Source organism: Oryza sativa, chromosome 9 (assembly GCF_034140825.1).
Source record: "Oryza sativa Japonica Group chromosome 9, ASM3414082v1".
Taxonomy (NCBI): Eukaryota; Viridiplantae; Streptophyta; class Magnoliopsida; order Poales; family Poaceae; genus Oryza; species Oryza sativa.
The window spans coordinates 16,908,527-16,931,675 of NC_089043.1; the positions used below are offsets into that span (position 1 = coordinate 16,908,527).

Sequence of the window (23,149 nt, forward strand, 5' to 3'; positions counted from 1 at the left end):
CTTTTTGTGTTCAAGCGGGCTCCTGAGAGAGGCGCGCGTTTTCTTCCAGGGGGACGCGCCCCTCAGCGATTTTTGGCAAAGAAACCGAGCAAGGAGCCGCGTTGGGCACGCCATAGCTTGTGGACACTGCTCCCCACACCCGTATTCCCTTTCCACCCTTGGTCAAAGCTGGAGGCGGCGAGGTGGTGGACGAGCCGGAGTCGGCGGGGAAGAGAATGGGAAAGTGCGGCGATGAGCGGATCTGGCGTCGCTCACGCCACTCGTCGCCGGCCGACAGACCCCTCACGCCGCTCGCCGCAGCCAACGCGTCGCGCGCGTCGCTCTCCGTTGGCGGTGACGGGAGAGAGAGGCGGTGATGACGGGCGGCGGTGAGATCCACCCACGACGCACCGGATTTGACGCTTCCAGGGTCGCCGCCACCAACTTCCATGGGGTCTGCTTCGAGGGCTCCGCCGCCGCTCGCCGTCAGCCACCCCATGCGCCATTCGCCATGCGGAGGGAGAGAGAGAGAGAGAGAGAGGCGGGGAAGGGTGAAGGGAGAGGGGCAGAGTCGGCGGCGAGCGCGACGGAGGTGGCAGGAGAGAGGGAGAGAGTTGCGGGACAGACAGAGGCGAGCGGCGATCTGGACAAGACGAGGCTGGGGCGGACGGTTTTCTCAAGGGCGTCGATGGGCTGGAAGGAGGCAATGAAGCCGAGGTGCGGGCGGTGACGAGCGGGGCACTCGGTGTGCCGCTTGCTGTCGGCCACCACGCCCCGCGCGCTGCTAGTCGTTGTTGTGCCGCGCGCCGTCGGCCGCCCTTGCTGGCGGAGGGAGGAGGAGGCGGCTGCTGGGGAGGGCGAGGAGGGAGGCTGCGGCGGCGGTTGGGGAGGGAGAGGAGGGAGGCGGCGACGAGCGGCGGTGCTTGGTGGGCACATTGGACTTATCTGGGTTCTAGTGGTCAAAAGAACATGAGTGATGATTGATGAGACCTGCAAGAAGCTACTAGGCAAGAACTGGGCATTAGTTGCAAATGGTTTATTTGGTAGAATGCATGGAGATGGGCTACCATGGAGGGGCACAGATGACATTTGTGCGCGGGGCTATTTGGGCCGAGACACCCATTGTGGGCTGCGTCTCTTCAACCGGCACCCTCAAATTTCCCCAGATTTTGAAGCTATCATGCAGGGGTATCCTTCACTGTTCACTGTGAGGACGGTTCTCCAGAGACACTCCATGGATACTCTCAGTTAGTGAGTGCACTCTATTAGAATCTTTGGTTGCTCATCCCTAAAAACTTAGTTCAATTTATAAGTTAATAACTAGTGTTTGGAGTGGTGTTTCTCCCGTGGCATGCACAACAAAACCACTCGTATTGAAAATTAAGATATGTACAGCTGCTATTGTGGTTATGCAATTCTAGCTTTTCTTTTTACGGTTCCAACGCTAAAGGTTTTCTTTTGTGCTTTGGATCGAAATACGGACAAACCATTATAGACAAGGTTCGTCCTATTGTCAAAAGCACAAAAGTTTTTAAATAAGACAAACGGTCAAACATATTAAAAAAGTCAACAGCGTCAAATGTTTAGGGTCAAATGTTTAGGGAGGGAGGGAGTATATCAAATACTATTATATAGCTACTTCCTTCTGAATTTTGCTTTTGTCTTTGGTACCCCGCTATATATGTTGATGAAATGCTAAGCAAGGGATGAGATACGTTGAGTAGCACGTACACTCGCTAGTTAAGGCAGGATCCAGCATCGGTCTTTACAATCTACTCCACTTCTCCTAGCGCTATGGAGGAGTACTACGCAGCTTCGATTAGAGAATGGATACTCTTTTTTTCTGGGCGGCGACCTTGTCGGTGCCTGGAACACACACACTGCCTGCGGCATTGGAATGGGCGGAGAACGTGCGGTCGATGCCGTGATCGCGTGGGGAGTGCGGGCCATGATTCTCCTGCCCTCCTGGGCTCCAGGCCGGCCGGGCTTCAGCCACGAGCACCGTACGGGGCGGCCTGCCTGCCACGTCTTCTCTAACATGCCAATTTCACGTTTTCTATGTACTAGTGCTAGTGCGTTGCAACGGGTGAATACTATTTTAATCTACGTTTTGAAATTCACTATATGAATTCACTTGAATATTTTTTAAAAATCATAGGCTACAATTATGAGTCTGACATTCATCTCAAATTAGCATGTTTTAAGAGATTTCTTATACGACTGCTTTTGTATTTTCAAAAGCGAACGAACTTAAAAACAGACTCAAATACGGATATGTATTTTCAAAAGCGAATGAACTTAAAAACTGACTCATACACAGATGACGTACCAAAGTACCAATAAAAACATCTTTAATTTTTATAATAGTAGAGACAGAGATAAAAGGAGGGTACGTACGAACAAATCATCACACATAAAATTTCGATCTTTGCTTAAGAAACAACAACAACTTATTAAAAATCTCTCAAAGAGAACTAACTATATTATCGACGTTTGATGTCGCGATTCCGGTATTTGCATAGTATGGGGATCGTTGGTACTAGGATATATGCGAGTTTGTAGTAAAAAAAAGATAAAAACGAGGATTTTTATACAGGTTCGGCCCTTGAATTGTCAGGTAATAACCCTACTCATGTTGGCCGAAGCCGGTCGTTGCTTTTATTCATCATAATCACACCAGTACAATATTTGGGGTAGCATATCTATCTGTTGTCGACTTGGCGGCCATAAAACCAATCCGTAGTCGACAATAGTGTAGCCTTCCTCCTCGAATCCGCATCCGGCGAGATCAAAGATAGCGCTATGTCTCTCCTGACAGTATCCGTGGACACCGTAGGGGACTAGCCATGCTTATCTCTGAAGTCGATATCCGACGTCTTGTTTTGGCGTATGTTGGCTTGTATGCTGATCTTGTGTCTTGATCTATTGTTCCGTGTCACCTCTCCTCCTAGGGGGCCTTGTATTTATACCCATAGGTGTCCCCTTGTCTAAATAGAACTAGGGAAACCAATATGGATACAATCCGAGTAGTCCTTATCGTTTCCATGTAGAACTCTAGTCGTCTTTCCTTAACCGGAACTCCTCCTATATCCGAAGGTTGTTTCCGTATAAGACATAGTATGTGGTGGGTCCTGCCGAGATCTAGTAAACTACTATCAGGTATGTGGTATCCATAACCCCGACATATATATACTATCTAGAAGTATTTCTACTCTACTATACAAATGTGCACCTCTTACCAGGGGCGGAGACAGAGTAGGGCAGCTAGGGCTGCAGCCCTACTACTGATCCTAAATATTCATTAAAATTCTATTCTAAAACTTCAAAAAACTAGAAGATAAAAAGCAAAATTATATATATTCAACTAATTTAGCCCTAGGTTTGAAAAAATTCTGGCTCCGCCACTTCCTCTAGAAAGGACGGGGGGCCTTGAGCCTGATCATGCAGACAAAGTAGAGTGTGAAGCTAAAAATTACCAAAGCGTTGGGTTCAACTGATGAGTCGTTGATTTTCTGTAAAATTACGAGTTAAGAGGATAACATGATTATGGAGCGAATCCTAGAACAATTAGGGCTTTGTCTCAGTAGCTCTGTATTTGTGCTGTAAAACTCTATCATATGTCTAAAACATGTTCGATGCTCGTTTGTCACGTCGCTTTTAGTTCTATACTAATCGGGTTATTTTGCCTAAGTTTTAAACCTCTTAATTTTTAAATTCTAAAAACAATCCTCCTAAAAAAATACTTTTCAAATCCAAATATTTGTGTTCTGCCTACTAGGCAGAACAATATTACCACACCAACCAAATATGGTTGCGTTATTTCGTCACGCTAGGCAGGGTGTTATGGCTAAAAAGTTTCAATTTAGGAATAAGTTTTGGGAGTGTTTTTAAAATTAAGAATTAAGAAGGTTAAAAATAATAAAAGGTCAATTGCAGATGGCTTTTTAAGCACTAATATCCTAATAAATCATTCCACGCTTATATTGTTCACAATGTTACGAGCTACAAGAGCCAATCCACAACATAACCATCAATCATTCATTGACGCAAGAAAGTACTATGTACATAGGCTTTTAAAACTATGTAGTAACCAAAATAATAATAAAACCACTGTAATAACAATTTTAAGCAAATACTAGTCAACAAAAAAAAATCTAAAACGATTGTCAAACTTTAGTTAATGCAAAATTTGTAGGGCAACAATACTCATCAATAATAATAATAATCTAGTATCAAGTATCCAACCAACGTGTGCATCCCCCTTCTTTAACCCACTACTCTCCCAACTCTCAAGCTGCTCCTGCCCAAAGATAGCCAAGCAAGCCCGCTCTCGACCTCCTCCTTCGCCATGGGCGCCGCCTCCACGCCTCGCCACCATCTCCCCCTCCCCAAGCGGATCTTCGCCTATGCCCTCTACGCCCTCCTCCCCCTCGCCGCCCTCCACTACCTCCTCCTCTCCCCTCCCCCTCCTCCCCTCGCCACCACCTCCACCTCCACCACGCCGCCGGTTGCGGCGGTGGCGGTGGCGAGGAAGGCGGCGCCGCGGTGCGACTACTCGGAGGGGGAGTGGGTGCGGAGCGCGTCGGCGCCGCGGTACAACGGGACGAGCTGCGGCTCGACGATCAAGGGCGGGCAGAACTGCATGGCGCACGGGCGGCCCGACACGGGGTACCTCCACTGGCGGTGGCGCCCGCGCGGCGGCGGCGGGTGCGCGCTGCCGCCGTTCGCGCCGGGGGAGTTCCTGGAGCTGGTGCGCGGGCGGCACGTCGCGTTCGTGGGAGACTCGCTGGCGCGGAACCAGTGCGAGTCGCTCGTCTGCCTCCTCGCCTCGGGGTTCCCCGCCGAGCTGGTGCGCGGCGGCAACGGCGGGGACGGTGGGGACGGGGACGAGGCGCGGAAGTTCCGGCGGTGGGTGTTCCCGTCGCACAACGCCACGGTTTCGGTGTTCTGGTCGCCGTTCCTGGTGAACGGCACGGAGAAGTCGTCGTCGTCGGCGGCGGCGGCGGGGGCGGGGGGGCTCGACCACAACCGGCTCTACCTGGACCAGCCCGACGAGCGGTGGGCGGGGGAGCTCGACGGCATCGACGTGGTGGTCCTCTCCGCCGGCCACTGGTTCCTCCACCCGGCGATGTACTACGAGCGCGGCGAGGTGATCGGCTGCCACCACTGCCCGGAGCCGAACCGGACGGAGACGGGGTTCTTCGGCGTGTTCCGCCTCGCCGTCAAGAACGCCCTCCGCGAGGTCATCACCCGCGCCGCCCGCTCCCCGTCGCAGCAGCAGAAGCTCGCCGTGGTGACGACGTTCTCGCCGGCGCACTTCGAGGGGGAGTGGGACGCGCGCGACGCGTGCGCGCGGTCGGAGCCGTACGCGCCGGGGGAGAAGGAGGTGGGGTACATGGACCGGGAGATGGGGCGCGCGGAGGCGGAGGAGGTGGCGGCGGCGGCGGCGGACGCGAGGGTGCGCGCCCCCGGTCGCGTGGAGGTGGAGGCGCTGGAGGTGACGGCGATGGCGGCGCTGCGCGGCGACGGGCACCCGGGGCCGTACATGAACGCGTTCCCGTTCGCCGGCGGCGAGAGGGCGCGGGTGCCCAACGACTGCGTGCACTGGTGCCTCCCGGGCCCCATCGACACGTGGAACGAGATCCTCCTCCAGCTCGTCAAACGATGGAGAGACTCCTCGAAATGACAAAATTCGTCCAAACAAAATTTTTTAAAAAAGAAATAGTGATTTTGCAGATGATTCTCAAATTTCACCTATGTTTTTTTCTCTAGTGCAGTTTTATTATTAGTATTATTAGTATTGATGTAACTTTAATTAGAGTGTGTTTTAAGTAGTGTTTTACGGCTGTAAAAGGCCAGCTCCCAAATTTTTAACCCCAGAGCATGGGATTTCTCCCGGAACCGGTGCCATCAAATGTGGATCTCCGTAAGCTAAACGCTGACCTTTTGTCCCCATGATCAGCATCAGCAGCCTACTAGTTAATTAATTAACGAATTAATCAAGCAATTAATGCTCTTACTCCCGTTTGGTGGCGAGTGGCAGCAACAGTCATCAGTCACCACAGCATCGCAGCGTCTCCGAGGTGCACTCACGTCCAGGGATGGCAAAGGGTTGGGTGGGGCACGGGTAGAGCAAAACTATACCCGATCCCATGCTCGTCGTCACCTGTCCGAACCCTACCTAATAGGGTTAGCGGGTAAAACTCCGTGCCCGTACCCATGCTCGACAGGCACGGATATGCCCGGCAGGTCCTAATGGATCTCACATGAATAATACTCCCTCTATTCCATAATATAAGGCACAACCATTTTTTTAGATGTTCCATAATATAAGGCATATATGCAAACATGCAATTAACTATGACATCTTCTCCATTAAATTATTACTTTTTTAAATCCTCCACTCTCATGTTATCTAATCCTATTGGATGCATGCATTAGTATTTATTAGGATGATCCAAACTACAAGATGATAATAATTATTTCTTGGTCTTTAGATTAAGGGTGGTTGTGACTTATATTTTGTAATGGAGGGAGTAACTCGAAAGATACATAATTTAATAAAGAGAAATAAAATCAATAATTTACCAAATTATCATTTATTAACAATAATTTGAATTACATCATAACTTATTATTAGTAAATATGTCGTTCTCGCCGGACCCATGGGCAAAATTACCATCCCTACTTCGTGTACTGCTTGAAAATATTTTTTTTTGTTCACTATGACTTACAAACACAAATCAAATATATACGACAGATCTACCAAAAAAAATAATTTTCGAATACAGTGATCTAGTAACAGCTGAAACTAAGTGACGAAAAAGATAATAAAAATCCTTAATTAATTCTAAAACTCAAAATTACCTCGGCTCAAACAAGCATGCACAAATAGGTTGCCGCTGACTAATCAAGAACATAAGCTATTGAAGCAAGGGAGATAAGAATAATATGGCAACAAATTACCAGAAAAAGCAGCTGCATTTCACTATAAATTAGCATGTGTACACAACTGGGTTCGCTCCAGTATCAGCATTGCATGCAGTGTACCGCCAAACTGGCATACCATGATACCAAGGCTTTCTTGCCCAGCTAAGTCACGTCGACAATGCAAACAAATCTGGAGACTCCAGAATGAGGATTGCACGACTAGGAGTAGTATTTTTTCAAGGCACACAACAATCGATAATGCATTACAACAAACCTGAATTGGTAATGATTTGTCAGGTCTCTACAATTGTGGGGGAACATTATCAACCAAAAGATTAAATAAATAATTAGAAAAATACTGTATGTGTTAGGATACAGTATGATCTAGCCTTCTTTGCAGTTTAGTTCCCCGAACCAGGTAAAAAGGACAACGAAAATAATTATCATGTCCTTGTCAAATATGATTGTCCACCCAGGATGCTCTTCAAATTGTACAGATTAACAACACCTGCAAATAACCGTTCGTCAGATTCACCCGCAAGAACACAGCAATTGCTCAATGGAACATGCTTTCCATGTGGCATTATCTGGCCAATACATTGGTGATATCAAGATCCTTTTTTTTTTGGCACTCATGAACATGTTGAATAAGGTGTTCTTTGTATTCTAGGGACATATCAGTGAAATCGGACAAAGTGTTGAAAATGTGTAAATTTTGTCCCGTAAATTTTGTCCCAAGAGTTGTTTGGATTTCTTACAAGTAGTTTTATGAAATGTTGCAGAACTTCTTTTTTCTTGACATAGATGTTGCACAAATTGAAATGCTGCTGTGCAACACTTTTATTTCTCTTTGTGATAAATGTGCAGCTGTTCCTTGCAACATTTCCGAAGTCCAAATGCTGTTGGCAACAAAATCAATGACTGCAACACTAGCTAAAGTATATATGCAAGCACATATGGCATGTTCTAGTTTTCACCCCCAAAACTCATACAGAATAACATGATAAAACAAATGAAAGCAGAGGATTTAAGGTAATTAGCTTAGTAATCTCATTACTACTCAAAACTATCGACAACAGAAATGGCCTAAATGGTCCTGTTAGCACTTGTTACTTTGCAAGTCAGTTGTACACCCGGCACCACCTTCCTCCACACTAGCTCCAAGTACTGTCATTATGCCAAAGTAATTGTCTAACATGAAACTGATCTGGTGCGTGGTCAATATTAGACGGACTAATGGTGCTAGGCCGCAAGACGAGATATCATAATTCCCTAGTTCATCCTAGGCTTGAGATGGTCAAAAGCCACAATCAACTTCCAGAGAATCAGTTCTTAAATCACAAACTTTTGTGGTGTCATGAAACCAACACTACATAAAAGACCACAAGGCAATTTTGAAAAAAAATAATATCAAAACATATCACTTGTTGCAGTATTCTAGCAATCAGAAGAATAGAAGATACTTTACAAGAAAACAATTTACCAGCAAGGCAGCAACTGAATAACAAGGACATCTCAAAAAACAATTTTATTATTTACGGTATAAACCAAATATAAGCATGATAATTGATAATACTTACTTTCAGAATACCAGTGCTTATAGTCATGTGCCTTGTTAATGTCTGAAATCCCCACGATACAAGCATAATGGCCACGGCACACTACTTGCAATTTTTAGCGTGGGGGGGGGGGGAGGGGGGGGCTACAATTTTGTATATACAGGCATACAGCTTGCAGCAATGTGTTTTGAAGGAGTCACGTGATTTGGTGTTACACATATTTAGTTTGACTCATTTTGAGGAAATCAACTGGTTACTTAGTGATTAGGTATTTTGGTTCATAGTCTCAATCAACACTTAGATTCCTTTCCAGGAAGAGGTCAGCTTGGTCAATGATAGTAAGATCTAGTTTGATAGCACACAAATATTGAGAAAAAAAAACAGTTCCACAGAAATATTCACCTGCAGCTTTTTATCTACATTTTTGTTTGCAAGCATTTCTGTTGATTTGGATATGTAGCAACTATCATGATAATAAAGATTCTGGTGACACCTAAATGGTCTCGAGCAGCTCACGTTTCTGAATATGATAAATGCATGTCGAGTTTGGTCAACCAACTTTGACAAACCATAATACCTTACAGCCTACCTCAGTGTACAAGCTACTGTCAACAATTTCCTAACAGGTTGCTTGGACACTGCAAGTGTGCAGCTGGATTATGTCCTACTCTAGAGTGATACCCACATCTTTGCCATGCACATTCAATGTTGATCCTGAGACATATAAATAAAATTTAGGCCATAAGAATATGGCAAATTTTACCTTTTCTTACAAGCAACTAGCACCCTAGCAGTATAAGAGTGTACCCTTAATATAACAGAGCTTATGTGGTTATGCACAGAACATGGTATTCACTAGAGCCAATGGACAGATTTAACATGAATGTGAAACACTTCCAATTTAGCAATGCAGAATGCAATTTGGTGCTTACTGCTTAGCTTACCTTTTGTTACTCAACCTTTTGCAAATTACAAAGATCAGTGAGGATTATCCAACTTAACTGAATTTAAAAAATCATATATGCATATCAGCATCTTTGAAGTTAATTTTTTCAACAGTGACTAACTTAGTTATTCCACAAAAATAAATCCATTATCTAGCTAGCAGTTGTGGTAAATCCATCAGCAAAAGGTCTGGTCTCTGATTATTAGTATTTTCTAGTTCAACAATCCTCAATAATATCAACCTCCGAGTTAACAGTATCTTACTGTTAACCCCCTACTGATCCAGATTCAGCAAGAAGACTGAGAGGTTTGGAAAACAGAACAGTGTGTTTGGTAGATCATCGAACTAATCATCCAAATCTCAGCATTCAGATCCACTTTCTTCTACCACAAAACCGAGCCAGAGATACGGGACGAACAGATGCTTTACCTCTCAGTCGGCTCCAGCGCCGCCGCTGCCGCCGAGAGGGTAGGACACGAGCTCCCTCACCACCGGGCCGACCTCCACCAACGCGATATCCATCCCGTACCCGGAGACGGGCAGCAGCTTGAGCTCGCGGAGCACGCAGAAGGCCTCGGCCATGCGCCCGCGGGGCACGTCGACGGCGACGGCGCACCGGGGGACCCAGTGGTCGGGGCGGAACACGTCGGGGACCTCCACCCCGGCGTCCTTGCGGAGGAGCTCGCAGAGCTGGGCGTGGATGCCGAGCAGCGCGGCGGACGGGGTGGGGGCGAGGAAGAGGACACCGGCGTCGGGCGAGGACGGCGGGGAAGCCAGCGAGGAGAGCGCGAGCGGGAGCGGGTCGAGGCGGGAGGCGAGCGCGCGGAGGGAGGGGGCGAGGCGGAGCGGGTCCGGGAGCGAGGCGGCGGGGAGGTGGAGCAGCGGGAGGTGCGGGCGGGAGGCGGCGTCGATGAGGCGGCTGCTCAGCTGCCGCCGCGCCAGCGCGTTCCACGCCTTGAGCACCTGGTTCTCCAGCGCCGGGTCGAAGTAGAGCTCGACGGCGTAGTACCCGGCCTGGGGGGAGGCGGCGGTGGCGCGGGGGGTGCCCGGGGGGGTCGTGGTGGTGGTGGAGACCGCCGCGGCGGCGGAGGGGGTGGGGACGGCGGCGCCGCCGCCGGCGGAGGGCGCGGTGCCTTGCGCCATGTGGGGGGCGGCGGCGAGACTTGGGCTTTTTTTTTTTTATCGTCGGAAAGGAGAAATCGGAGAGGGAGGGGGGATCGATCGATCTCGCGTTGAGTGTGGGTGTGAGGTGCACGCTTGGACTAGCTACAGGGGGTTGGTCAGCTGGTGGGGCCACAAAGACACTGGCCAGTGGGGCCCGCAAGATAGTACTCCTGTTTTACGAGACGTTTTAGTTTAGATCTTAATGAATCTAAACACATATATTATGTTTAGATTTATTAACATATATATAAATATGGACAGTGCTAGAAAATCTTATAATATAAAACGGAGAAAGTAGGTCGTGTGAGGTGTAATATGATGAATGGCTTTAAAGTTAATTACTACTCCTACATCTTTAAAGGGGTCACCGGGAGTACGTTTTTAAGACAAATTTTTGGAGTGCCATTATGCATCGCATATCAAAATATAGCACAGGGGATGTTTGATTAAGGTGTGGCTTGTAGGGACTAGGGACTGATCGTCAACTGAGCCGACCTTAACGACGTCTACCGAAATCTATGAATAAATTAGTCATACATTGATTATTAAGCTATCTATCGAGCGAGATTAGTGTAGCCTAACACCGGTGGCCTAATTAAACTTATGTTTCTAGATTCGCCTAGCTTGGTAATTAAGATTTTACTTCTTGTGATCTTCAACAAGTTTAACGCAATAAATAGAGTTTTTGACATGCATGTAGGGTCGTGTGTTATATATCTATTCAACATCTTAATTTGAGCCCTTCAAATTGTTAATCAGCCAGCCGATAATGCTCCACCTTTAAGAGAATCCTAAGAATGATTTATGTATATAGGGCCACTGGTTTAACAGATGCTGAGGAAGTTGCCACCTTTTGACTTCTGAGTCCCCGATTATGTCTTTTGCGATGTGTCCTTAAGCCAATGTGGAGTGGTATAACAGATGCTGTTTTTTTTTTTGGAAAATAATGTACTCCCTCCTTCCCTAAATGTTTGACACCGTTGACTTTTTTAAACATGTTGGACCGTTCGTTTTATTCAAAAACTTTTGTGATATGTGTAGAACTATATGTATACATAAAAATATATTTAATAATAAATCAAATGATAGAAAAAGAATTAACAATTTACTTAAATTTTTTTCAATAAGACGAACGGTCAAACATTTTTAAAAAAGTCAACGGCGTCAAACATTTTGGGATAGAGGTAGTATAAGGATATTTTTTTAAAAAAAATATTGGAGCATGCAAAACCCTAAATGAGTTTTTTCTTTTGTATTTAGGGGTTATTATTTCGATGGTCTGGTAAAGATGACCTCCTATGTTATCTTGGTCAAGCAAACGAGAGATTAATTATTCCTATACCGGAATGTGATTGCCCAATCGTCTCCTTATTAGGAAGAATTCAGGTGTGGTGGTCCAAACGCTTTGACTAGCTAGCATTGTCCCGCTGCTTAATCGTGTTTAATTCCTGTTCTTAACTTATCGAGAAGAATATATTCATTCATAGATGAGTCAATCGTGCCGCAAGCGATGCATGAAAAGCTTTGCTTTCGAGGCGAATTGAATCGGCAACGGGTTGAAGAGTAATCATTGACCGATCAACCATGAATAATCTTCCTCTTCAAATGTTACTAATAACGATCAACATCAAGAAATCGAGAAATCTCGAATTGATCCGCGCAGTTACCGAGAATTCTTTCATGTTTTGAAGAACACAACGATTCAATGAACTAGCTAGGATATGCAAGAACCCCCAAACCGTCCAAGAATCGAACCCCAATTTTTCCAAGGTCCAAGAACATGGTAAGCATCGAGCGAAACCCTAAAAACCCCACAAGAAAAATCAAGAACACCTAGGAAGAAGAGTTGGTCAGCTGTTGATCCCTCTCCGCCGGAGGAGGAGACGATCGACGACGGCGAAGGCGAAGGCGCGCGCGCCTAGTCGAGGCCGACGATCCTCGTCACGGTCGTCCACGCGCCCCGCGCCGCCGCCGCTGTCGCCGACCCCCAGCCGAGCGCGGGGGCGGCGTCAATGGCGGCGTCGCCGCACGCGCACCTCTTCTCCATCGACGACGCGGCGACGGCGCCGCCGCCGTTGTTGGCGACACGCGCCGCGGAGGCGGAGGCGGCGGCGGAAAGGGCGTCGTCGTGGGCGTCGTTCTTGACGATGACGATCTCCTCGAGCCGGATGCGGAGGTACGCCTCGTCCCTCTCCTCCTCCACCTCCACCTCGGCGGCCGCGGCTGCGGCGGCGGATGCGGCACGGCGGCCGGAGACAAGGGCGGCGAACCTGTCCATGCCAGCAAGAAGGCAAGAACGCCCGCCTCCCTGCCTCTCTCTCTCTCTCTCTCTCTCTCTCTCTCTCTGCTTGCTCTCTCGATCGGATGCCTCGGCGACTCTTGTCGTTGCGACGGCGACGATGCAATGGCGAGGTCGCCGTTGTTGGTCGCCGCCGGCGAGATGTTGCTGCTGCATATGTAGCCGAGGAGAGGCGGAGGCGAGAAACCGAATCCGCCTCTGGTTGAATTGGGCCGTTTGGGCCTGCTACCTGGCCCGGGCTGGGACCGTTTGGGGTTGGAGTAAGTCTATTTGTCCTCCTTAAACTCATGCCTCTGATTGAATCACCTCCCGCGATCCGGGTATAACGGCCCCTCAATCTTCAAAAACTAGAGCAAATCGAGTCCTAGGCTGTTTGAATAGCGGTTTCGTCCTACGTGCCACTCATAGGACCCATATGTCAGCAAGAAAAAAAATAAAGGTAAATAATGGCTCCTCATATCAGTTATCCATTTCTTCCTCTCTCTCTCTCTCTACCTGTATCCCTACCGTAGAACCAAATTATGTGAAATTCCATGTATGATTCGAAAAGAATTCACAGTTGTAAACCGATAAGGGTGAAGAATTCACATGTTTTCTAGGTGCATTGTTCAATCTACATAAAACTTTATATAATAACTACACTTTATAGGTTATAAATGTATATGACATTGACAACTGGATGATTTATTATAGAAATAACTACACTTTGTGGGTTGTAAATGCATGTGACAAATGGATGGTTTGAGATCAAAACATGAAAGCGATCCAATGACTACTATTTTCTAGATGATGTGGCTCAATGTATGTCATTCTTTTAGTTCCAACTATATAGGATATATAGGGCTTGTTCACTTTGATGCCAAAAAAAAATCTTACCAAGTTTTAGCATTGCCAAAATTTTGGTAACTGACAGGATTTCTTATATAGTTATCAAAATTTGGCAGCAAACTAAATGTAGCTATTTTTTAACAACTTTACTAAAATTTGGTAAGGTTGAAAATTGCATAAAAGTGAACAGGCCCATAAATAGATAGGCCCATAAATAGATAGATAGGTTGTATAGTTGGGGAAGCAAAATGCTATGTTTAAATCCTATTGGACATAAATATTACAAAAGTGTGGATACATTTACGATAACAATTGAGTGAAGCGCACGGACGGTCTCTAAATTTGTGCGAGTGTGTCATCTAAATTTCTTAACTCTCAAAATGTGTTTTCGGATACTATATTTGTCCTAGGTGTCATATAGATCCAAATGAACTCCAACCCGCTCCATGCGCTGACGTGGCATGCTGGGGGAGTCTACATGTTAGTGGAGCCCGTTTGAACTTATATGATACCAAATACAAGTTAAGACATATGAAAATAATACAATTTTAGAGTTAAGTGATCTACATAACATATCTGTATAATTTTAGAGATCACTCGTGTACTTTACCCAGAATTTTGTGAGATTGGGCATTGGGGATTGATTCCTGGCCTTCAGATTCAACGTGTGCACTTTCCACACAAGTATAGTTCCAAAGTTTAATTAGTCAAATTTTGAAAGAAAAATGATTTCGCTCTAGCTACCTCAGCTTGAGTCATTTCCAACAGGAACAAATATGTGAGAAATTTTTATACCACCACAAAGCCCCCGCTCTTTCTTTTTTTCTCTGGACTTTGGGCAGAAAATTCCGCAATAAAACCACAAAAAATTTTCTGTACAAACACCAAGATCATCATCATCATCTTCTTCTTCTTCTTCTCCACCGCCATCGTCTTCGCCGGAGTAATCAAATGATTGATATGAACGAGCCAAACGAAGATTGGCAATGGATGCAGCGATCAGATCTTCATGTTGGCGTACATGATGAACTGGAGCTCCTTGACGCAGTCGGCCATGGAGGGGCGGCCGGCGCTCTCGAAGCAGACGCAGCGGGCGGCGAGGCCGGCGAACATGGACACCGACTCCGGCGTGTAGGACGACCTCGCCATGTCCCTGTCCACCACCTTGCGCAGCCGCTTCCGGTCGCCGGACACCTGCTGCATCCTCACGATGAGGTTCTGCTCCGGGGTGCCCTGGCTGAGGTCGATGGCGCGCCGCCCCGTGAGGAGCTCCAGGAGCACGACGCCGAACGCGTACACGTCGCTCTGCAGCGTCAGCTTCCCCGTCTGCAACGACAAGAAACACACAGGAAAGCAGCCATGAACACACATGAGGATCCTCTTCAACGACATCTTCACCAGTGCTTCCGCGGATATTACGCACATGTAGGTAGGCTTTCAACGAAATGCCGGTGAGACTGATCAGGAACATGTCGTTGGTTTCCGTCTCTTAGAGTGTTAATTATAGGGTGCATTTACGGGAATGTGAGTGTGATGCGTGCGTAGTGGTTTGCGTGCTTACGTGTCTGCTATGTAATTGGGGAAAAATAGATTCATCAGCCATGCCCATGGCGATCTGTGCTCACCAGAGCGTACTCCGGATCGAAGTAGCCGAAGGTGCCAAGCACCCTGGTGGTGGCGTACAGGTCGATATCCTGCGGCATCAGCTTGGCCAACCCGAAGTCAGAGATCTGCCATCACCAAGAACACATCACGGTGAAGTTTATACTGCATATTTGCAGCGAAATTTTTACTGTAATTTTTTTTTTTACCTTAGCCTCAAAGTGCTCGGTGAGGAGGATGTTGCTGGACTTGAAGTCGCGGTGGACGACGGGGACGCCGACAGCGGTGGTGGAGTGGAGGTAGGCGAGCCCCCTCGCGGCGCCCAGCGCTATTCGCAGCCGCACCGGCCAGTCCATCCTCACCTCTCCTATCCCTGCAACAAAAATGTCCATAAGCTCTGACACAAAATTTACGGTGTTTTCTACTGGTAGTACATAATTTTCTTTTCGACTTTTGTACAATTGAACAGTTTCATACGAAATACCTGTAGAAACCTTATGTTTTTTTTTTGGTTTTGTATAATTGAAAAATGAGATAAACATTTTTGGCAGCTGAGAAATTACCATTGAGGATGTCTTGCAGGTTGCCTTTGGGCATGAACTCGTAGACGACAAACCGGTGCTTGCCGTCAGCACAATAGCCGATCAGAGTGACCAGATTGGGGTGATCTAACCTGCTCAGGATGTCGATCTCTACTCGGAATTCGCGCTCGCCGTCGGCTTGTTTCGATGTAGGTAGATCCATCTTCTTGATGGCAACAATCTTCAGAATCATCACAAACAACATTTTTACTAGGCTGTAAACAATCTCTTAAGCAATGTAACTCAAAGTTCTGAAACCGCTGAATTACTTGTACTAATTCAGTGAGGGCCCCTCTAAATCGCAGGGTTAAAAAAACGGAGGAATAGAAAAAACATAGGATTTTGATAAAAATGAAAGTGTAAAACAGAGAATTGCAAAACACAGAAAAAACATAGGAATGATCGTTTGATTAGACCGCAAGAAATACATAGGAATCGGATGAGAGAGATAGACTCATTGAAAATTTTCCAAAAGGTTAGAGCCCTTGCTCATTGAAAAATCCACATGCAAAGTGTCACTCCACAGGAATTTCATAGAATTTGGAAAGCTTCAATCCTTTGAATCAAAATAGTCAAACAGAAAAATTTCTTATAGGATTTAAATCCTATAAAATTCTTACATAAATCTCAAAGGGGCCCTGTAGTTCAGAGCTTGTGTTTCAAGATTGTTCTTGGGGATTGATCGGTGGTTTGATCATATTTGACTGGTGGTTGGCACTTCCTTTTCTTGAGTTTGATGCCAAGGCGAAATGTCACCACCGTACTGATCCTGGCTGTCTGAAGGACTAATCAAATTCTAGCTCAGTTAATGTGTCACCTACAGGATTCAATATTGGGGCCAAATACGTGCAACCGAGACAGGAAATTCTCTTCCGATTCCAACCGTTGATGAGGCTGGTGGTGCCAATAATTGTCTGAAAATTACGGATGCAAATGCCAGTACATGACAAAGCTAGTAGTAATGTCTTATGCGCTCAAATCGAAAATATACTTATCATTTATCAACAATTCTGAAGTTCTCAACCTGAAACTCTGAACTGAATTTTGCTGAAAAATGAATGAACTCACCTGTCCATCTTTCAGAACTCCTCTGTAAACGCGCCCAAATCCGCCCTTGCCGATGAGGTTCCTCTCACTGAACATGTTGGTCGCCTCCTCCATCTCCTTGAGCGTGAACACCATGGAGCAGCTGCTCCTCTTCTTCGCCGGCGGCGGCGGCAGCGCCGCCGCCGCCGTCCCCTGCTCCTTCATCTGCCAATGCCATAGCTCTGCCGGCTTGTACACCCCTGCAAAAGAAAAAAGAAACAGAAAAACAGAGTTTCAGATGTGATACAAAGAACACATACAATTCTTGCGGTTGCAGGTTGCACTCACAAGGGTTCAGTTGATCGAGCGATTTGCTTCTCCTCCTCTTGTTCCATGACGAGACGATGTTGTTGAACATCCTGGATTGTGTCCGATCACTCTCTGAACAAGCTACCTTCGTCGCCGCCGCCGCTGCTTGTCTGAAGATCTTTTGTGCTGGAAGAATCTAATTCCCGATATACCTTGCCGGCGATCAAGAACTGGGGAGATATATTCCTTGCTCCAGCCCAAGGTCACACTGCAACTTTACATGAAAAAGGCAAAATGTCCTGCTACAACAATGGCTGCCGCTGCAAGCAACATATCAGAAAAAAAATATATTCAGAAACATGGCAAAGAAACCCAATGGATCAAGATTAGCAAGAACACTGACAAGGTTGACCCTGATGAGCTGATGAACTGATCAAGAAGAGCTGTGAGTGAGCATGAGCAACAAGGACAGGTGAGAGTGAGAGGACAAGATCGGCAATGGAGCCTAGTACATGGTCTCCGAATGAGGCTCAAGATCAGAGCCTAGATAGAGACCTACTCTAGACGAGACGACACGGTCTCTTTGGATCCAAGTACAAGGGAGACGCGCCACCTACACCTAGAGGAGGCGTTTGGCAAAGAAGTAAAGGAATGGGCAGCAGCTTAGCTACTTATGGATCAAGAAACCCGCCACAAAAACTGATGATCCCGCAATTGCGCATTCGATCGATCGACGATCGTCGGCTGCGCAATTGATCTTTGGGGAGAAGAAGATGGAGTTGGAAGAGTTTGGGCCAAGAAGAAGAGGAGCGTGTGGTTGGTGGTTGCAATGAGGAAAACAAAACAAAAAAAAATTAAAGAAACATTTGAGCTGAAGAATTGGGCGGTGAGTGTGTGAGAGTGACATTTGAGGAGAGGTGAGGAGGAAGAAGGAGAGGAGGTGGTGGTGGTTGCAACGTAGCCGTTATGAAGAACCTTTCAGGCTGCAGTTTGATTCGTGCTCATCTTTCTCTCTGCCCCCCTCTCAACTACTAAATAAATTAAAATCTTCACATGGATATATTTCATAATTCATATATAACAATTGAGTAAGATTTCTCCCTGGTTTTGAAATTTTCAATCCCATCCATTGCTTTCCATCACAAGTATCATCCCACATCAGCCAATCAATGAATACATAGGTCAATTGTTGATATGGCAATCTATTCAATAATATTATATGATAAATTTTTGTAGTGATATTCCTATCCAATAGATTATATCAATTTATATTACCACCTCAACTACTATGTAGCAAAATAACTTCTTTTTCTACCGATAATAAAACTCATAAATCAACGACTACCAGTAAAAGATCACAATAAAAATACTCATTATTTTATTAAGATAAGGCTAAAAGGAGCTACCATATTCATTTCAAGAGTATAGAAAATGTAAACTTGTCTGATTAGGATTCAGACTTTACCTCGGTTTCCGTTAGCATGTTTTTCAAACTACTAAACGGTACGTTTCGTGCGAAAACTTTAAAGTTGCTTTAAAATATCAAATATATCAATTTATCAATTTTTTTAATAATTAAAACTTAATTAATCATGTGCTAATGACTTTCTTGTTTTATGTGCGCCAACTTAATCTTTATCTTCATCAGTTCCAAACACCACCTAATGGGAGCAAAAATAATAATAATAAAAAAGTCTGAATCATTTGTGGTGGTGAACCCAAATTGTAACAGTGTAGATTAATCACCAGTGTTGTACTGTATATACTTTCAGACAAACTTTAAACTAGCTCCAAGCAATTGTGTCATGGCGTAATGCTACCATTGCAAACTACCTATCTAGTCAAAACGCAACGAGGTTATTAGCAACGGACGTGACGTGAATTGGGTTTCTTGGCAAGGTGAGTGAGAGTTGGTGGTTAAAGCAATCTGGGATGATCTTGACGCGAGGGTGAATTGAAACGACGGTTGTGGGGAATGCAAGCGTGTGCTTGATTCTTAAGCATTTTATTGCTGCTCAATTTGCTGATGGCAACGTGTAGTTGCCGTTGTGGGGTGTGGCAAGTTTATAGGTGAGGTTGGTGGCCGCAGAGGTTGCAGGAGCAAATAAACCGACCGACCAAACTTGCCACAAAGTTAATTATAGGATTTAACTAGGGATTTCACAATTAGTTTTTAGTCAGAAGGATATCTCAGAATTGGTCATTGGTCAAATACATTGGGTTCATCAGTGACTCAATTAAGTGGTATTAGGACAGCAAACCAGACTAGTGTGTTTGGGTGTAGGCTAGGTGATGGTAGTTAATCTGGTTTGATAGTGATTATCATAAGTTCAACCTAATGGCTGATGGATCTATAACCTGACGTATGTATAACGTGGAAATCTTGGATCTAGTGGCATTAGTTGGAGGCTGGAGAGCAAACAAGATAATTTTGTTTGATGCAAGCTCAAGCCTCCTTCTTAATGCAGGGTTTAGATAAAAAAAAGATAAATAGGTACAAAACACAGGATCGTAAAATACAAGAAAAATCAAGAGAAGCGCAAGAATTTAAAGAGATAAGGACTTAAAAAAAATCACATGAGGTTATACCTAAAGTTGAATTTCCTGAAAAACTCATATAGATTAAGGCATTCCGTACGAATTTCATATGACCCAATAATATGACCCAATAGTGTACAATCATTTGCTCCAAATTGCCATTAAGAAAAAAAACACTACATGATTCAAATCTTAAAAATTCATCCCTTTTATCTAGGACTTGAATCTATATGGGCAGGTTTCAACATCAAGAACCTAGACAGTTGAGCTACATATACTCACTTCGCAAAAAAAAGATATTTGAGAGGCAGTACTCATTTTGCATAAGGTAGTACAAACATGAGTTGAAAGGAAAACGTTGTATAGCATAATTATGAAAAAAGATTATCACAGAATTAAATAGGGATTTATAAGGCAAATGACCAAGACAGAAGATATATATGATAATTGAATGGTCCTGCAAACAGTGGAGGAAGTAGACTTAGTGTCAACATCAATGGCCTCCTAACATAGTACCTTATACAGTTGCCTTGGAGGGTCTTGTTTTGGTGTTGGCATCCTTCCGGCCATCCAAGTTATCTTGTTTTGGTTTTGGTGGCTTCTCTCTCTCTCTTTTTTAATTCAATTTATCTGCTGATGCTTCAGATGGTAAGGGTTTTGCCTAAATTACTCAACGGATTTTTTTAGATAATGAAAATAGATTATATCTCCGGCTTCTGTCATAAGACACACAACTATAAGTTTAATAGTAATAAAAAGGTAAGGTAAAAGTAAATCAAAATGAGAAATAAGGTGATGGGACAAATCCCCAACTACCCTTTATTATTGACTAGCGTTAAACCACATAAAAAATTTTTAGCTAGCAATTCTAATAGAACTACGCTACCCATAGTGAAATAAGAGACCCTTTGACTACCGATTCCAAGAGTGTAGCACCATTGCGCATAGTATCATGTTCCTCCTGTGGTAGCATCGTAGACCAAAAGTGGAGCCAGTAGAAAGACATGAAGATAACCTGCATAGGGTTAGATAATTGTTTACCATTAAAAACTTTATCATTACGACAATGCCAAATTGACCAACATACAGCACTAGCTCCAATTAGAATCATCTTCTTAATGGACCTAGATAACCCTCTAAGCCAATTACCGAAAATGTTTTTAGCGTTACGGGGTGGGGGATATTAAAAGCAAAAAACACACATCTCCAAACAAACTGAGCGACATGACACTTAAAGAAAAGATGTTGGATTATCTCTTGTGCACAGCAAAAAGAACAATGTTTCCCCTGCCCCATTTTCTTTTAGCCAAGTTATCTTTCGTTAGAATTACTTTCTTGTGAAGAAACCACATAAAGACCTTGATATTTAGTGCAATTTTCAAGCCCTACAGAATTCTCTTTTTATCCGAACATTACAGTTCATGATCGCGGCATACATAGATTTGACGGTAAATTGACCATTCTTATGGAGCGACCATACAAAGTAGTTCTTTTCATTTGACAGAGTTATATTAGTTATTTACCTGTAACGCCCCGATTTTCGTTCGGGATTAAAAATCATTAAATAATGCATTTTCTAGAAATTAAATAAAAGTTAAATCAATTTAATCAAGTGAAATAATGGGAGAATTAAAATTTTCCCTTAAAAATCATTGGCCGGGAATATTTTGTAATATTCTTTATGCCCTAATATACTCTCCGGATTTTTCCATGAATTTTCGGAGCTCAAGAAGTAATTATAATAGTAATTATAATGACACAAAGGTCAATTAATCAATTAAATAAAAAGAAAAGAAATTAAAATCCCCTCTTTGTCTTTGGGCTCGGCCCATTCTCCCTTCCCCTCCCTCCTTCCCTCCTTCCCTCCTTTCTTCGCGTGGGCCGGCCCAGCTCGGCTCCCCCTCCTCCAAGTCCACATAATCCCCAGCCTCCTCTCTCCTCCCCTCGCCGACAGGTGGACCCGAGGCCCCACCTGTCAGTTCCTCCCCCAACCTCCAGCTCCCTAGCCGAAACCGCCGTTTCCTCCCCACGTCGCCAAATCCACCCACGTCGCCGCCGATCCTAACCCCTCCCGCTCGCGCCCTCGCGCCCAAACCGCATGAAATCGGTTCCCCTCCACCTCATCTACACTTTCCCCACGTTTCCCCCAAAAATCGGGCCGGGATCGAGCTCCACTTCGCCCATGATGCCGCCCACGCCGCCGGCAGTTGCCGCCCCAATCCGCCACTCCCCGGCTTCGCCGTCGCTCCCTCGGTCTATAAAAAGCATCCACGGGCTCCCTTCTCTCTTTTCCCCAATTCCCCCGAGCTCTCCCGTGCCACAAATCGCGCCCGCACCACGAGCCCGTGCGCCGCCGCTTTCCGGCGAGGTCCGGCCGTCGCTCCTCTCCGCCCTAGCCACCGCCGCTAGCATCGCCACGCCTTGCTCTACCCCGGCCTCCACTCCGTTCTCCCGTTCCGCCACCAGAACCACCTCCCCACCGTGACCCCGAGCCACTTTTGCCATTGTCACCTTCAGCCGCTCGCGGCGGGCAATGGACGCCACGTCGGGCCGGCTCGTCTCCACCTTCAGCTTCGCAAGGCCGTGAGGATGCCCGGCCGCCACTCCGCCCTCGCCATCCGCTGCCGAGACTCCGTTCTCCCCGCGCGAGGTGAGCTTCCGCCCCCCCCTTGTCGCCTCCGACCACCTCTCCTCGCTATTCCCAGCCACCCCGCGCTCGCCTAACCCACCCATCACCTTCCTCAGGTCACGGCGCCCCTTGGCCGCCCCTCTGTTGGCACCGCCCGTCGCCGGAGCGCCGCCGCCTCTCTCCGCCCGAGCTTCGCCGGCTGCCTCCAACCATTGCCGTGCCCTCGGTGAGCACTCCCTTCCCCTCTCTCTCCCATCCCTTACGCTGCTCCGCGCGCCGCCGCTCACCGCCGGTGCCGTCGCCGGTGGTCGTCGTCCGGCCGTGTGCCGCCGCCGCCTTGTCGGGTCGGCTGGCGAGCCGGCTTCTTGCCTTCCTGTGTCGCCGCCCGTGGACCACCCGTGGTCTCGGTCCACGGTGCCGCCTCATCCACGGTGGACTTGGTCCACCGTGTGCCCTCCCCTTGAACCCGCTGACGTGTGGGGCCCACGTGTCGGCGCCGGCCTCCCCTTTTGCTGACGTCAGCGATTGCTTTTCCTTTGTAAAATTAATTAATAATTGCGCAATAATTCGTTAATAATTCTAGAAATTCATTTAAATGGCTCAAAACTTCTAAAATTCATATCTAATTCATTCGAACTCCGAATTGGGCCATTCAACTTGTAAAATTTATCTAAAATTGAGCTCTACATGTTTGTTTACTTTTTATGTATTGTTTTCTTGGTTTTTATTAGAGTTTTTCTTCGTTTTGCGTGCCAGCGT

The 23,149-nt window shown here is 46.1% G+C and overlaps 3 protein-coding genes across 4 annotated transcripts; 1 reads left to right on the forward strand and 2 right to left on the reverse strand.

The window, feature by feature from the left end:
- The first annotated feature begins 4,275 nt into the window (after positions 1–4,275).
- On the forward strand, positions 4,276–5,880 carry LOC4346908 (xyloglucan O-acetyltransferase 2). Its single transcript, XM_015755860.3, has one exon. It carries the CDS (start codon positions 4,328–4,330, stop codon positions 5,663–5,665), a length of 1,338 nt encoding a protein of 445 aa, XP_015611346.1. The 5' UTR covers positions 4,276–4,327; the 3' UTR covers positions 5,666–5,880.
- Positions 5,881–6,941: 1,061 nt separating this feature from the next.
- LOC4346909 (uncharacterized) lies at positions 6,942–10,615 on the reverse strand. Its single transcript, XM_015755121.3, has 2 exons — positions 9,844–10,615; positions 6,942–7,417 (listed from the first exon to the last, which is right to left on the reverse strand). The coding sequence occupies exon 1, from the start codon at positions 10,555–10,557 to the stop codon at positions 9,847–9,849; it is 711 nt and encodes a 236-aa protein (XP_015610607.1). The 5' UTR covers positions 10,558–10,615; the 3' UTR covers positions 6,942–7,417; positions 9,844–9,846.
- A 3,692-nt stretch (positions 10,616–14,307) lies between these two features.
- LOC4346910 (probable serine/threonine-protein kinase PBL28) lies at positions 14,308–18,171 on the reverse strand. Of its 2 annotated transcripts, XM_015755346.3 has the most exons (7): positions 17,627–18,171; positions 17,263–17,543; positions 16,957–17,174; positions 15,871–16,069; positions 15,517–15,680; positions 15,331–15,435; positions 14,308–15,031 (listed from the first exon to the last, which is right to left on the reverse strand). In XM_015755346.3, the coding sequence occupies exons 2-7, from the start codon at positions 17,330–17,332 to the stop codon at positions 14,705–14,707; spliced, it is 1,083 nt and encodes a 360-aa protein (XP_015610832.1). In that variant the 5' UTR covers positions 17,333–17,543; positions 17,627–18,171; the 3' UTR covers positions 14,308–14,704. The 2 variants fall into 2 exon arrangements, with proteins under 2 accessions (XP_015610832.1, XP_025876309.1); XM_026020524.2 differs by lacking the exons at positions 16,957–17,174; positions 17,263–17,543; positions 17,627–18,171 and adding an exon at positions 16,509–16,656.
- Positions 18,172–23,149: the final 4,978 nt, after the last annotated feature.

Coding starts and splice junctions, on each gene's coding strand:
- LOC4346908 (XM_015755860.3), top strand. CDS start 4,328: ATGGGCGCCGCCTCCACGCCTCGCCACCATCTCCCCCTCCCCAAGCGG.
- LOC4346909 (XM_015755121.3), bottom strand. CDS start 10,557: ATGGCGCAAGGCACCGCGCCCTCCGCCGGCGGCGGCGCCGCCGTCCCC.
- LOC4346910 (XM_015755346.3), bottom strand. CDS start 17,332: ATGTTCAACAACATCGTCTCGTCATGGAACAAGAGGAGGAGAAGCAAA. Junction 17,175..17,262: donor GCTCGATCAACTGAACCCTT/GTGAGTGCAACC, acceptor TTTCTTTTGCAG/GGGTGTACAAGCCGGCAGAG. Junction 15,032..15,330: donor TCGATCCGGAGTACGCTCTG/GTGAGCACAGAT, acceptor TTGTCGTTGCAG/ACGGGGAAGCTGACGCTGCA.